The 15,835-nt window shown below is 40.0% G+C and overlaps 1 protein-coding gene across 4 annotated transcripts in view; it reads right to left on the minus strand.

Moving 5' to 3' along the window:
* kiaa1549la (KIAA1549-like a) overlaps positions 1-15,835 on the minus strand; it is a 104,101-nt gene that overhangs the window by 50,986 nt on the left and 37,280 nt on the right. For 3 of the 4 annotated variants that reach the window (XM_030425428.1, XM_030425427.1, XM_030425425.1), the window contains exons 2-7: positions 14,451-15,191; positions 12,489-13,301; positions 11,650-11,765; positions 6,911-7,133; positions 3,274-3,407; positions 2,179-2,347 (exon numbers count right to left, since the gene is read on the minus strand). In XM_030425428.1, coding sequence (XP_030281288.1) covers positions 2,179-2,347; positions 3,274-3,407; positions 6,911-7,133; positions 11,650-11,765; positions 12,489-13,301; positions 14,451-15,191 — 2,196 coding nt within the window. The remainder of the gene's footprint in view (positions 1-2,178; positions 2,348-3,273; positions 3,408-6,910; positions 7,134-11,649; positions 11,766-12,488; positions 13,302-14,450; positions 15,192-15,835) is intronic. The other variant, XM_030425426.1, reaches the window with a different exon arrangement.

Genomic DNA, 15,835 nt, shown 5'->3' on the forward strand with positions numbered 1-15,835 from the left:
TTTTTGCTGTAACATTATCTTGATAGAAGACATACATCAGCAAGTCCAGGTCTGTAACTGTGGTCCTTACCTTGGAGGTGTGAAAAAAATATAGCAAATGATGAAGAAGATTAGCTAATGTAAGTTAAAGAGACAATGAAAATTCTGTCTAAGATTTCTATGTCTAAAAAGTCAACCATATAACAAAAAATGAATGCAGACTGTAAAGGAAACAGCATCAGTCTGGGTTGTATGTGAGAGTGAGCTAAAATAACAGCCATTAGGACAACATAATGTCAAGTAAGTAGAATGTCAACACCAATCCTGTGTTGAATTGTACTTCAGTGCACTTAAATGTCAGCTTGGATGAAACTCTTAAAATTGCAGCTGTACATAATGTCTTTTTTTTTCATCTTTTTTCATTATTTCATGGAAATAAGCTCTGGCTTAAAAGTCAGTGTGTTACTACAGCATTAAGCTAAACAGCACAAACTGGATATCTGTGCTACACATTAATGTCAGAGCCACGTGCTTCTCCCACAGACAAATTGCTCATTTTCACTTGCAGCCCTCTGCAAATAATTACAAATGCATTACAATTGTCCAGCAGTGCCTCTGATACGATGGCTTGGGGGAAGATCAAGTGAATGAGTATTAAGCACCCTGACTGAACTCTTAATTTGTTGGCTAGACACCATTAATTCTGAGTTAAGCAATGCTAGCCAAGTCTTTATGCGTAGCCGTAAGAGCAGAGCAACTCTTGGTAACTGTGATTGCTGAGAAATTAGCAGTGAGTGAGGGAGAAAATGCCCTTGAGCGCTGATGCCAACGCATGTTGCTGCTGGCTGCTCAAAAAATCCAGTGTAGTTCCCGGATGACCTCACTTACTCATTTGCATATTAATTATGTGACCTTTCATTGTGTGGAAAGCCTGTTTAGATTAATTATAGAATGACATTTTAGGAATACATGAATCAAGTGGATTCTTGATAGCAAATCAAACATTTTGAAGAGAATCACGTTTTTACACAAACAATACCCCCATTACCCTAAACCAGGATTGATACACATCCACAGGCTAATCCACAGGGCATTTTTGGTTGAAAATAGTTCCAAACAAAATTGTATTCATTGCCATTTTATTATTGTGGATGCTGAATAGGCCTACTGTGTCTGTAGGCCTGGGAAAACAAAACGAAAAGTATATGCATACCTAGCTACCAAGTCGTTAAAACTGCAAGGAATGGATGATCATGTGAATGAAGAATATGTACAATGTTGAGATTTGGTGTCTTGGCTCTGACCTAGTTGCTCCCCACAGGGAAACATCGAGTTCAGCTCTGCAGGTAGTTGGGAGTGACAATAGAATAGTAGTGGGGTAGTGACAGCATAGCTTTCAGGTGAGGTAGCAAAAGAGTTTGGACAGCACTGGCAGCTTTAATACATAGTTTGCCATGTTAACGTAACAGCACATTCAAGTTGACTACCTTGACCAATCACAGGTTTAGCTTATTATTTTTCTTTTAATTTGTAAAGAGATAACTTTACCTCAGAAAACTGGCTGCCCTTAAAGGATTGTAGGCTGCCACTTTCATGGCTCAGGATTAAGAAACTTCCTCATTGAATGATAAACATCTCTGACTACAAGACCTGTTCTTTATTTAGCTGCACATTCATACTACATGTTGGTAGGAGTAATTCTGGGTTTTTCCTTTTTTAAGGACAATAAGGACAATAGACTGTATTTGTGTTGGGTGACTTGATACAGATTCCTGATGTCGGTTTCACATCATTTAACTGATCAAGAGCTGTTGATATAAACATACAAAAGAACTAAGCAATATGCCAGGAAGTAAGGAAGAGCAAGACTGGAAGCTAGCAAATACAGATTCAAACATTGCAAGATTGAAAACATTAAAAACTCTGGCTTGCAACTGTTTTATGAACTGCATTAAACTCCTTGTTAAATCTCTAGGATAGAAACACTGAATGTAAAAATATTTCCAGTTAAATAACAAGAAACTACCACAGGGCACTTATAATAAGAATATTTTGTAAATTATCTAGACCATTTTAAGATTGACTGCACAGAGGGATGAAAGCAGCAGATTAACTAGAGAGCTGCAAACACACTCAAATATATGTCATAACCAAAGCTGTCACTCATGACCTTAGGGCACAATGTGGTTTTTTACTTACGCTCAGCAATGACCAGGGGTGGGTAGAACAGAAAGTATCCCACCAGCTCTGCGGTCAGCTGGTTGAGGAGGCCGCTGGAGATCGTCCCATTAAGAATTGCGTCCTGATTTTTCACCACATACACCAGAGAGACTGATGGAGTGCCCGGCTCCTGGGACACACTCTGGATCTGAAGATAATCGCAGAGATACATCATTTCAATATTTCATTTGAATCAAGTCAGTAACTATGTGATCCAAAGGTGCACTGTTAGAATATGTTTTAAATTCTTTATTCATAACAAATAAATACAGTAACTGCATACAGGCACAGTGGTCACATGTAATATTCAACCATTCATACGCAAATATCTCATGGTATCATACCAAATGTCTAAGATGCCCATTAAGAATGCATTACAGCACTCCAGACACAGTATGACACTTTGAATGAACAACGATTTTTTTTCATTCTACAATAAGACTTGAGTGGCACTCTGAAAATAATGTGACTGAGTAACCATAGTAAAGTGGATGATGATACAAGTCACTAGGAATTCTCATCACATTCCTCCATGAGTGTTAATATTTCAGAGGATGAATTATGAATGGACCCTATATCAGCCTCTTCTCGCTGAGACCTACTTTATGATTATGATGGTGTGTGCATGTATATCCCGCAGTCATAAGAGTACCTTCACAACCATCAATAAAGACAGAAAGAAGCAGAGAACAAAAGGCAGAGAAACAACTGAAAGGGTTTAAACCATTAACAACACTGTAGAAGAATGAAGAAATAAACCATTAAAGGCCACTTAAATCTCCCCTTCCTTGAAGTGTAAATTGTAATCAAACCTGTCTGACTTTTATGACCCTTCATTGAATAAGTTACAGAACCATTTTCTGTGTTTTATGTGTTAATTTGCAGTAAAGCACTTGCACAGTGGCGCAGTGTGTCCATTATGTAGCAACCATGTAAAAAGTGTATGGTTGTGTAAGTGTCCAAAATATCACTTTGAGCATTATTATTCACATTAGCCCGATTAGCATGCCGCATGCAAATATGCCACAATAGGCTGTCTGCATTTTGCACTAAAAATAGCCTAAAATGTAGTACCTCTACAGTGAGTCTGTTGTAGGTCTCCAGTACTTTGTCCTGAGCTTCTTCAAAGGCATTTTCCAGCCTCTGCTCCAACATCTGGACGAAACTGCAGGAGTAGATGTTATCTGTTGGGCCAACAAACCTCAACACTGAGGAGAAAACAAAGAACATTTTATATAATTGATTATTAACTATTTTTCAGACAAAATACATGACAATTACTCCCTACAAATGAGCATTTCATTTTTGTCATACTGCACATAATTTGCGCGGTTTTATATCTACAAATCTTAAAATATTGGGCCTTAAGCTTAATAGTGGTTTGCTAGTTCTTGACAAGTAGGTGGGTTTACAATTCTTATAACTCTCTTTTGATATGAATTGATATAAATCTTATGAATTGTATTTGTTTAATGCTTCCCATACTTCCACAGAGTAAGTTATTTCCATGAAGAATAAAGTGCTATTTTCCACAATATCCAAATGTTATTTCATATTCTTACACTGACAAAACAAATTGGTGTCATCTGCATAAAAATATAAAATTACTTTCCATATATCATTTATGTGTTATATACAACATAAACAATAATGGGCCAAACTTTGAGCCTGGAGGAACGCTTAATTGCAATGATTTTTTTATTCTAATTCAAATTCATTTTATTTTTTGCAACATGTTAATACCCATTTTCCTGGTAGCCACTTAATCATGATTGTGCAAGTCCTCTAATGCCATTTCTTTCCAATTTTTGCAGCAGTGAGCTACGGTCAACAGTATCAAATTCGGTTGTTCAGATCAACTTCCATCGATGCCAGTGATGTAGTTCCCCAGGCTCTAAAACCAGATTTCTGTTCTCAATACATATTAACATTATTTACAGTTCAAGCGGTTTAATACATGCATCTGCAGCAACAACAGTAGGCTGATGTCAGAATTACTAACTGAAGCACTGGAAAAAAGGTGAGGAAAGAGAATTGTTTAAAAGCTCCCCAACAATCTACTTCAAGCTGTATCTGGAATGTGAGTCTGGGGCTGTATTTTTGGTATCATTGAAAGTGGAGCTCTAGATAAAAGCTGTCTGTGTGACTTATTAACCTCAGCAGTGAGACAAAGAAAGAGGATTATTGCCACTATTTAGAATGAGAACAATGAAAAGAGTAGTTGTCTGTCAGCGTCACGCAGCGCCGCACCGGGAATGAACAGGGTAAACAATATTGAGTCCATCAGCAGATTATAGAGGATTTTATTAATGTTGTTTTAGTCCTTTTACCGCAATCAGGCCTCCATTCTCTTCCGGCACTCTGTCTTGCTCTGTTCTTTCTAAAAACCTCTAAGAGGACTGGGACACGATAGGTGGAACAATATTCTGACCTAAATTCAGACATGGTGGTGCTTATGAGTGCCTGCTACATCTCCGAAAAAAGGCAAAAATACTCTGCATCTTTCACTGGTCTCATAGTCTGCAGATTGCAGGCACAAACAGCGTTGACCCAGTTGGTAATCTTATGCAAATTGTGCGCTGGATGGCAAATTGGCATCTACTGTGTATTATGGTTTATGAGCTGAACAAGCCAGAAATGGATTTTTGTTCTTGCCTCAAGTGCCTACTTCAAACACAGCTACACACTAACATGGGATGACTCTAATGCAGTAAACATCACACTACAAGCAATAAAATATGTAATTACAGGACATAGAGCAGATATTAGTCATTTCTATTTGGTGATTAAAGCATGTATGTGTAGGATTTGTTCCACTCTAACACCAACAATTGATAGTTTGCTGTTATCAGAAAGTACACGTTCCTTTACATGGATCTAAAACACAGTAAGCTAAACTGATTGGTCAACCAAACATTTAGAGCATTCTCATATCAGCCCAACAGCACACCTCTCTCATCACTAAAAATATTACTCTTGACATTTCCATGGCAACATTGGAAGTGCCAGGGCTGGAGCAAAAACCAATATATTCATTGTAATACACAGGGTGTGATTTGTGAAAAAAATCAAGGGATGTTCTTGAAAAGTTTTTTACTCATTAAAATGAATCTTACCACAGTGGGCCTCTGCAGATGTTGACCTATTGTTTGGCTAATTCTCGCAGCTGTTAAATTTACATTTATAGAATAATTATTAACTTAATAACAAGACTGTCACTGGTACTTGAACTGACAGGGTAACTTGACCATTATTGTGTGTACAGGTATTGGGGAGCACTGCTGCATATGTGAAAATGTAGTATTATAAAGCCTTTTGTGGCTCAAGAGGAAGCTGCTGAATTTGAAAAAATGTCTCAAGCTATGTCACTCAGTAGCTAAATTGCATAATGGGTAATGTAGATCCAGGTTTTAAAAAGCAGTCTACTGGTCTGCATGACACTCCTACAACACTGTTGCACTTATTCTGGACAGTTAAAAAAAAAACAAATTGCTACACCAGAATCAGAGATATCTCATTTTTTTCTCCAAGCATTATTCTTCCTATTCAAAACCTGGTGCCAACATCACCCACAATGCAACTTAAGCATTGGTGATGTTTGACTGCTGCTAGGCCGCCCTGTTAATGCAGGTCAGCTTAGCGACCATGGTGAAAATGTTGTATGCTAAAGGCTAAATGACAACAAATATGGACTGAAGCAGCATATTTTGCTAGATTAAAACATGTTGTGAATTTCTTTCAATACATTTTTACTTTTGGATTTCACAACGCTTTGGAGTTTTTGGAAGTGTTTGGATCACACAGAAACTCTGTTCAGCATCAATGTCATTTAAAAGCTGACTCACTAGGGACTAGAAAATCATCTCTGTTGCTAGGTCCTTACTAAGGGTTGGTCCACTTGCTGGAGTAGTAAAGTAGGTTTGATTTCATATAGTCTATAGATAAGCCTGCTGGGCATTACTGATTGTCAGGGAAACAGAGATTACATCAGAATAAAAAGAAATGTTTTGAGAGGCAAGCATGACTGTCCTGACCACATCACTGTTGTGCCACAAGTGATGGCAAGGTTCAATACTGCTTAAAAGAACAACAGTGCAGAATTGAACACTGTACCAACAATTTCAAAAAAAAATTTCTTAGCTGACAAAACGTTAAGGGTTTCATATCTGCACCTGTATCTTTTAAATGACAATATGTTAGTTGTGCAGATTTTTTTCCACCGTTGTTCACACAAGACTCGATGTTGATGTGCCTGTGTGTGTGTGTGTGTGTGTGTGTGTGTGTGTGTGTGTGTGTGTGTGTGTCTGTGTGTGTGCGCATGAGCTCAAATGTGTTTTTGCAAAGAGGCTTAAGAGGCTGACTAAATGAATGGACCAATTTGCCTTTGCTCCGCAATCATGGGAGTTTGTATGGGATTTAGGGTATCAGAGAAGAGTAAAGGAGAACAGATATGTAATCAGAATTTTCTAATTTTGTCTCTGCTCTACTCTTCCCCTGTGTCTCCCTCCCTGTACTCTCATTGCATTTTCTATCTCTCTGCTCCCCCTCTTCTCCTATTCCCCTCTCCTCCTCTCTGCACATCTCTAACCTCTGCTTATTCTTTATCCTTTGGCACTCAAACTCCAGAATGAACATTATCAGACCATTTTTGTTTGATTCTCTCACGTAAAGGTTGATCTATCTTATCTTATTTTTCATTGACTTTCATCACCTGTTTTCAGCTGCAGGTGAATGCTTGGAATGGGCACCCAGGTTGCCACGGGAACAAGAACTGCCTTGACCAACGGAGTGTGCTGCCTGATGTCTGACAGCAGCTTGTCAAAACCGTAAACATTCAGTGCCTCAACCACCAAGGAGGAAACATAGACAGCTTTGCCGCTGGTCACGTAGTAACCCAGCGTCACATTGTTGGGGCTGCAGTCATCACGCTCCACCTGTGACAGAGAAAGACAGGAGAAACATTCAAGTTGCAGCCTTGTTTTTACTGCACTTACATCTGTATTTGAAGTGAGGCTGTGTAGATATATCCTAAAAACATGGTGATGCTAGTATGTCTACATGATTTGTGTTCTTATTTCAAAGTACACACACTGCAAAGAAGAACCAGACAGGCAGAATCAGGTAAACAAATCAGGTGTACCAGTTGAAACGAGTTCAGAAGCAACACCAAAGACGAGGTGTAAAGCACATTTTTCTAACACATGTTGAGCTATAGGTTTAGAATACAAATGCACCAGACTAAGAATATTTATGATCCTTTTTTTTTTTAAGCCAAATCTGCCTCGAGGGAATATTTTAGTAGGAGCCTTCAACAGTCATAAATCTGACTAACTGTGTCCTGGATAAACACATACAGACAACAATTGGTGGTGAGTCAAGGCTCATATTTCTAGAACTATACGCCGCCCACCTTCCTCTACCCTCCACCTTCAACCAGACTGAGCAGCTGTGGCAGTTGTTACTATGGCTGTTTCCTCTATCCTCATCCTTCCTTTCCTCCTCTCTCCTTTGTAAGCTGGCTGCCCCGAGCTAGTCTTTCTATAAAAAAAAAACATCCCTCCAAATGAAACTGTATCTCATTACCTCTCCTCTCCTCTCCTTGCTCTCCTCTCCTCTCCTCTTTGAATCAACAAGAATTCAACAAAACTCAGCCTGTTTTTCAAACAATACCTACCTGCCATCTTTACTTTGCTCAATTCCCTTTTCATTTCATTTTAAATTTAAATGCAATGTGCAAGGAATTTTAACTCTTTGCTTTCCATGTTTTGGGTGCTGTATTATTTCTGGAAGGGACTTGGGATTTTATGTCCTCCTAAAATAGTTGTACCAATCATAGCTAAAATAGTTATATCCATCCTTTGTAATCATACATCTTTTTAGCACCTTAAACATTTATAAACTTGCCTGGGAGTGTTTTAGACATCTGTATGTATAAATAGTTAATGAATCTGTTACAGCCCTACAATAAGCCAAAATAGAAATATCATAGGATTATTCATACATTCATTTAAAAGCATGCTTACCTCATTGTTTCTTTTTCATACTAATAAACAGTAAGCAAGTATGTCTATATACTATATACAACAATCATACAAAAAAGTACATCGTTATTCAATATTTGTTTGTGACTGCTCCAATACAAATGACAGATTTGCATTTACAATAATGTATCATAATACATCAGCTTGTGCATAAGATACACAATAATTATCAGCAATTAATAATGTAGTGTATTTACTATAATGTCCAATCACATACTCCTGACAAGTCATCCATAGTTACCATTATATAAGCATTTATTAGTATAAACACAGCATGCATAGTGCACTAACTTACAGATGTTACTATAACACTGTGCATTTATTAGTGCTTAAAGCTGGTTTACTGAGTTGTCTGAATAACTTAGCTGAGTCATCCCCAGAAAAGGCCTTTTTACATGCTTCAGTTTTTTTCAGCTTCCAGGTTTTAATCTGCAAAGTTATCCAGAGTACATCTGCCTCCTGTAACAGACCCTTGTTCTAAATATTTGTTAAGAACATATAAACACTAAGTATATAAGTACACAATTACACTCAGCAGAAAACAACACACCAACTTTGTTATATGAATAAGCGATTTCCTAACTTCACACTCCTGACATTCACTGATAGTTACAGAAGGAGAAAGCATCAGTGGGTGGATGGACAAATATAGTTGATCAATGATTGAATCATTTATACAGATACCAAATTTCAGGTTATCCTCATCATAGTTTACTCTTAATAGTAGTGTGTGTATTAAACATTTAATTTCTGAACATATAGAGCAGGTTTGAAGGCGTTTTATAATGAATTTGACTTTTATTTAAGTATAATGAAGATATGATTATATGTATATAACTATACTGTGTTAACAACCATATATCAGCTGTTTATATACGAGATGGATGGATTAAGAAAACATACATACGTGTGTTGTATATTTACTATTGTTTCATTCTACCCCTGCACACTGCAGAAGCTGCAAGGTTTTTATTTCACTTTACATACAAACAGCGCTATACCTAATGAAACCAACAGACCCTGTCCTTACCCCTTGCTGTCACTACTTTCCCCCTGCCAACTTTTTGAAGCTGTAAAAACTGGCAGATTTTGCAAGCAATTATGGTTAACCACATTGTTCAATAATGCAAAACATTAAATACTGCTGCATGCTAGTTTTATGCTGTTTGACTACCCCTGTCTCTGCTAAATAGGATATTTGCCTGCTAACAATGCCTCAAAACACTGCCTATATATCATGGCTTTTTAAGCTCTGGCCAGTTTTATACATTGTTGGTGTTGCTGCTGTATCTCGATAGACTGATCCAGATCGCCAAATAATAGCCTACGTTATCTGATGGAGAGGCTGACAACAGAAGAGTGCGTGTGTGTATGTGTGTGTGTGTGTGGCAGGGGCTAGATGAAAGTGGACTGGAGCTTAGAGACTCTTAGTCACTCTCTGTGCAGGCTCACAAACAACTGGATAAAAATAGAAAAAGCAGGCAGATGAAGACAGAGGACAGACAGACAGTGAGATGAATGGAGGCAGGTGGACAGACAGGAAGGCAGGCACAACACGCAGACCCACAGAAAGGAGAGACAGACAGGTTGGCAGAAAATCAATCGACTCCAACCGAGGGAGCAATCGAATAGGAGGAATGGTGAAGGGAGCAATATGAGAAATGTAAATATTGAGTAACACAAAGGACAAGGGTGAACATTTCAAGAAGAAGAGAAACAGAGAAGACAAAGAAGAAATACAAATAGCTCAGTTGAAAAGGAACATAAGAGAGGTTGGACAAACAAAACAGAGACAAAAACACTTCAACTGCACTGCTATGATCCAATCTAAAGAATTTGCTGTGGACTTCTTTCCATTAGCAATGTTTTTGAGTGAGAGAGAGAGAGAGTGTATGTGTGCGTGCGTGTGTGCGTGCGTGTGTGTGCGTACGCGTGTATAACCTCTCTGAGCAAACACTGCCAGACTATTCAACAGGTTATTTCTATTCACAATCAAACGCTGTCTGCATTAGTCACCTCTCTCAGTTTGTCTCTAGCACCGCACAGATCAGTCCTTGTGAGGTGAATGAGCAGCACAGGAAAATGATGAATAATGTGATGAATGCTGTCAAATGATGACACACTCAAACACAGGATATCTGAAGGCAAAATTGTGGCAAAACACTGTGTCAAAATTAAAATGTAAAGTTCAGGTGATCTTATTTGCAAAGCACTTTTACTCAGTGTAATGAAGCAGAAAGACATTTGGAGTCATATTATTTACCCCAAAAGTTTATAGACCTGTTTGAGTTGAGTATATTGAATGCAAAGGTAAAGTGATATATCATATTCAAAAGCTGTGAAAACCATTTTACATCTGCAAATGTTCTTCAGGTGAGACAACTTTATACTTGTACAATATGTACAAAATGAAGGTCCTGTGCAACCCTATTTACAAGCCACTGGCTGTGACCTTTATTAACATGTCACTGACCCATATTTTTCTAGCCATGACATCTGTTTACTAGCCAGCAACCTTTATTAACATTCCATTGACAACTGAGGCTGGTACTACAAAGCTGGATTCGTGCACAGCAAAGTTACTTCGGGGTTAACCCTTGATTTTCAGAGCTATGGCAGTGGTTTTCATCTTACCAGGTTAAATTGCCAAGGCAACTTTTGCTGCACACCTCACCTCCTCCAGAAAAGGTTATATTTTTTAGATGAACTTGTGTAAAGGCACCTCCATCTGAACAATTCACTCTCAGGAAAATGGTATTATCATTCGCAGGAGATCTTATAGAGCTTGATAGATGAAGTCCATTTCACAACGAGGGAGTAGCAGCTGAATAAGGCCAAAATTGTCATACATGCCATAAGACGACACCTAAGCAACATATTGGCATAATTTCATGGAATATACAAATGTAAGTTAAATGTAGACGGATGAAATTTTAACCAGCTTAAAGAAGATAGGCTAGGTGTATTGACTTGCTTGGTAGTACAAACTTTTACTAGTCCCTGATTTAGATTTACTAGGCTTTGACCTTCATTTACTCTTGACCTTGACCTTGATATACCTGCAACTGATGTTGGCGGCTCTAAAGATACAGTGGCTTGTCCAGTTATGAGAAGGTTGCTGGTTCAATACCCCTAATTTGCATTACAAAGTATCCATGAGCAAGATATTGAACACCCTGTATGGCAGCCTCTGCCATCATATGTATGTGTATGAATGGGTGAATGTGATCAGCATTGTAGCGCTTTCAAAAGTCAATTTACTAGTAGACAGTTTTTATTCCTCCTGTACCTGTACCTGTTTACTTGTCACTGACCTGTGGTTACTGGCTGTTGACCTGTGGTTATGAGCTAGTGAGCTGCACTAACAAGCCACTAGCCTGTGGTTATCGAACCTGTAAGAAACACTGACCTGTGCTGAGGCTGTGGAGTCATTCAGTGCTCTCTGCAGGGCATGGCTCAGTCCTTTAGAGAGGTTCTGTTTCAAAATCAGGTCCAGGCGGTTCCTACGCATCTCAATGGACAGAACTGTGAAGGAAAAATAAAATTTTAAATTAAAATTAAAGCTTGAAGTAAAGTGTTCTTTTTCAGCTTGTTAAAAATCTGTGACAATTTCCACTTCCACCAAACCAGACTTGTTGGCTCAATTAATAATAATATTAAGCTTTACTTTATTGATCCATCCCAAGCACTGTGGAGATGGTGGGCATTCATATATCTTGCCTAAGGACACTTGAGGACACAGGAGCTTGGACTTTGGTCTCTGGCTAATTTGTCTCCTTGGCCACTTTGCAAAGCTGCAGCCAACTCCAGTAAAAGGCCTGAACATTCTGGTAAATGTAATCAAAGGTTACAGTCTCCAGCTTCCTATTAATGTAAGTGCTCATGCTTGAGGAAAATATGCCCTGTTTTGTGCAAGTTTTAATTAATTTGTGAGCATGTAATTATATCGTGGACATATTATAGGTACATTGTGCCTGAGCTTCTGAAATGGCATTTCATGAGTATTCATCATTTTGTTGTAATAATCTTTCCAGAAGACTGGCTGAGCCAGCCTATAATGTGCAGTATGTTGTAGGTCATTTGATAAGGGACATGCAGAAACAGTGTTGTTTGGGATAATGCCCCTGATGTTGTAGCCATTCATGTTACTCTTTTCAATCTTTGTTCTTTATCTCCCACATATGTTTAAATGTCTAAGAAATACATCATTATTCTATCAATCGTGGTGATGGGGTTTCAGTCTCATACCTGTTCTGACCCAGTACTTTTCAGTCACGTTGCATGGTAGAGGACCTTCCTCTGCACTGGTACTGGATGGAGGTTCTGTGGTCGTTGTTGGAGGTGGCGTGGTTTGGATGGGGATGTACACAGTGGTGGCAGGTACCTTTGTTGTTGTGGTTGTAGTGGTAGTAGTTGTGGTGGTGGCAGCAGTAGTGGTAGTAGTAGTTGTTGCAGGTGTAGTAGTTGTTGTAGTGGGGGATGGAGTAGTGGTGGTGCTGGTGGTTGGGGCAACAGTAGTAGTGGTGGTAGTCGTGGGAGGTGTGGTTGTTGTGGTGGTTGTAGGCTGAGTTGTAGCTGCTGTGGTCGGTTTGAGGCTCATTGTTTGCTGCACGGTTGCAGCAGCAGTGGTGTTTGTTGGTGCCGTTATGTCGCTCCTAGTGGTCATCGCCTGGCTTATCATTTCAGTAGCAGTCACAGTAAGAGTGGTCATTGAGGGCGTCGTCGTGTTTACTGTGGTCAGCTGAAGGCTGTCATTGGTCACAGTGTCCTGGCTTGTGGTGTAAGAGACTGTGGGGGCTGCTGATGGCGTTTGTGCTCTTGCTGTGCTGGATAATGATAAAGTTGAGGTGGTGGTGGTGGGTGATAAAGTGGTGGCTGATGTGGTCGTGTGCCGTGAGGTGTTTCTTGTGTGCACGGGCACAGTAGTGTTCCACTGGTGGGTGGAGAAAGGGCTGGTGACATTGGCAGGAAGTGTGACATCGTGGTCACCCACTGTGGACAGGAGCGACTCGGGGACAGTGGGGAGATCCCAGGCTGGCAAGCTGCTCACCGAATCCTCTGCTGGGAGAAAAGGAGAAAAACATTTGGAAATCCTGATATTAAAGGATGTCTATTGACATTCCAAAGTTTGTCAACTACTCCATTGAAAAGACAAAAACTAACAATGAATTTATCCTCTTAAGACGGTTCAGCCTGTACAGCCTGATATATCTTCACATCTGTCACAAAGCTCCATTGTTATCCAAATTTCCAGTTTTCCAATGTGCAAATCAGAGGAGCATTTCAATGTCAGGGGTTCATTTAATCCATCTAAATCATCTCTAGACAACACAATGAAAAATCAGATATATGTCGATGAGAGGTGTAAAGGAGGCTGGAGTGAACAAGACAGAAGCAATCAATCCTTTCAGACTGAGAGAGATTCAGTTTCCTGCTTATCCTCTCCTCATATCACTGCATGAGGATGTGTTGTATTGTGACTGTGATATGAATAAATGTGATAGGAGATACTGAGAACGGTATATTAGCTTTTGTTCATTCTTGTGTCGGCAATTAAAATATATGTGAGAGAAATACCTTATTGATGATGTCATTGTTATTCACTGGGATGAAAGGAAGTGACAGGAGATATGAAGGACATGGCATGGGACAGGACATGGTGGTGATGATGAAGACAAAGGGGATGCTGTTGATGAAGATGAAAATGATGATGATGATGATGATGATGATGATGATGATGACGACAAAGGTGATGATATAATCATGATGGCAAGATGACAAAGGTGATGACAAAATGATGATACTGGTGGTAGGATAATCAAATTAAACATAATTAATAACATAATCAAACATGACAAATTTAATAAGCTAAAGTACTGAAAACAACTGACCATGTCATATGTCCCACCCCCTTACCTACTGCTGTTACACCTGTCAGGCTTTCTGTTCTTAGTTTCAAGTTGCTAGAAACTAATGAAAACATAGTTATGAATATTACTTTTCCATAATTATAGTATAACTCTTCTCAGGGCCCCATGAACATCTTTTGGAAATGTGAAAAAAAAGCTTGACATGTGTGCTGCCTGGTTATGGATGCTAAGCCATGATTGGCCAATCGCTGTTCAGGGGAGGGGTTTGTGAATGATTAATTACACTGTAAAAGGCAAAAGTTGAAATATCTTTAAATGACAAAACAGCCCTGAACCATACCCAAAGTGGAGCTGATGTTGCTATTGGAGGAGTTGCTGTTGACATCAACCAGAGAGATGGTGCCTGATGCTGCTGTCTGACTCTCTCTGTTACTAGCGGAAGAGGAGGAGGAGGAAATAGAGGAGGAAGAGGGAGAGGAAGAGGAGGAGGAGGAGGAGGAGGAGGATGGCAAAGAAGATGCTTTTGTTGTGGACGAGGAGGCGGAAGAGGAGGAGGTCTTGGATGATGATGAAGAGGAGCCTTTGGTCCAAGCGGCTTTAGACAGCAGTCCTAAAGGTTTTCGTAACACTGGTGCCTGCAGCTCCACTGTCTCTGCCAGCATGGTGGGGACTGATAAAAACGCTGCCGTCTCTCTTTGGCCCACTCGACGCGTCTGCTGCCCCAGCCAGGCAGCCGGCTCCCTGGGCATGCTTGGCAGGTCACCTCCCTCTGTGGCCCTCTGTCTCCATTCAGCGCCGACTTCTGCCCAGGCGCCGGTTCCCCTCATAATCTCAGTCTCCGCAAAGACTTTGCCACCTGCCCCAGCACGAACTTCGGCCTCTGTTTCAGTCCAAACTGCTGCTCCAGCCCCAGCAAACACTTTACCCTCAGGCCAAGCTCCGCGTCCATCTCCAAGATCGACATCAGTCCCAACCATTGCATCTTTGTCTCTAATCACATGGGTAGCTGAGAGGTGGGAGGGCACTGCGGGGTCTGGGGGAAAGACAGCCCGTCTCATTGACTCCTGGTGACCTCCATCAGCTGTAGAAAATACAAGCGAGAGGGAAATGGAGAAAGGAAAGCAGGAATAGCGTTTAATAATAAGGAGTTATGGGCAGCATAAACATAGTGAACAGTCTTTGAGTCATCCACCCCAAAGGCTGGACAATGACATCAGTTTCTTTTCTTTTTGTAATTCATCGAATATGAGCCTCCATTCACACAAACACATTCAGTCACCCACACGCACCCCCCCCCCCCCCCCCACACACACACACACACACACACACACACACACACACACACACACACGCAGAGCTGGATTTCTCAAATCATTAGTCCTCATAATGCCACGACAACTGCCCAGCTGCCGGGTGATTTAAAACTGCCCTGCTTGCACTCACACATATTGAGAAAGAGAGCATACACACTTCACTTCTACTCTCGGGCAAATACACACACATATACATATTCTTCTTCTTTCTCCCCTCTGTCTCACACATGTATCCGAAGGGATTGTGGTACAATAGTAATAATGTCTAAAGTAGGTCACTTGTGTTTTTAGAGGATAAAGCATAGGGAATTAATTTAGATGTTCCAGACAGCATAAATTAGGACACACACACTCACATACACCCTAATCAGAGCTGTAATTTCACAGATACTAATCTGATCTGTTGGGTTTG

This window comes from Sparus aurata, chromosome 8, assembly GCF_900880675.1.
Source record: "Sparus aurata chromosome 8, fSpaAur1.1, whole genome shotgun sequence".
NCBI classification, from domain to species: Eukaryota; Metazoa; Chordata; class Actinopteri; order Spariformes; family Sparidae; genus Sparus; species Sparus aurata.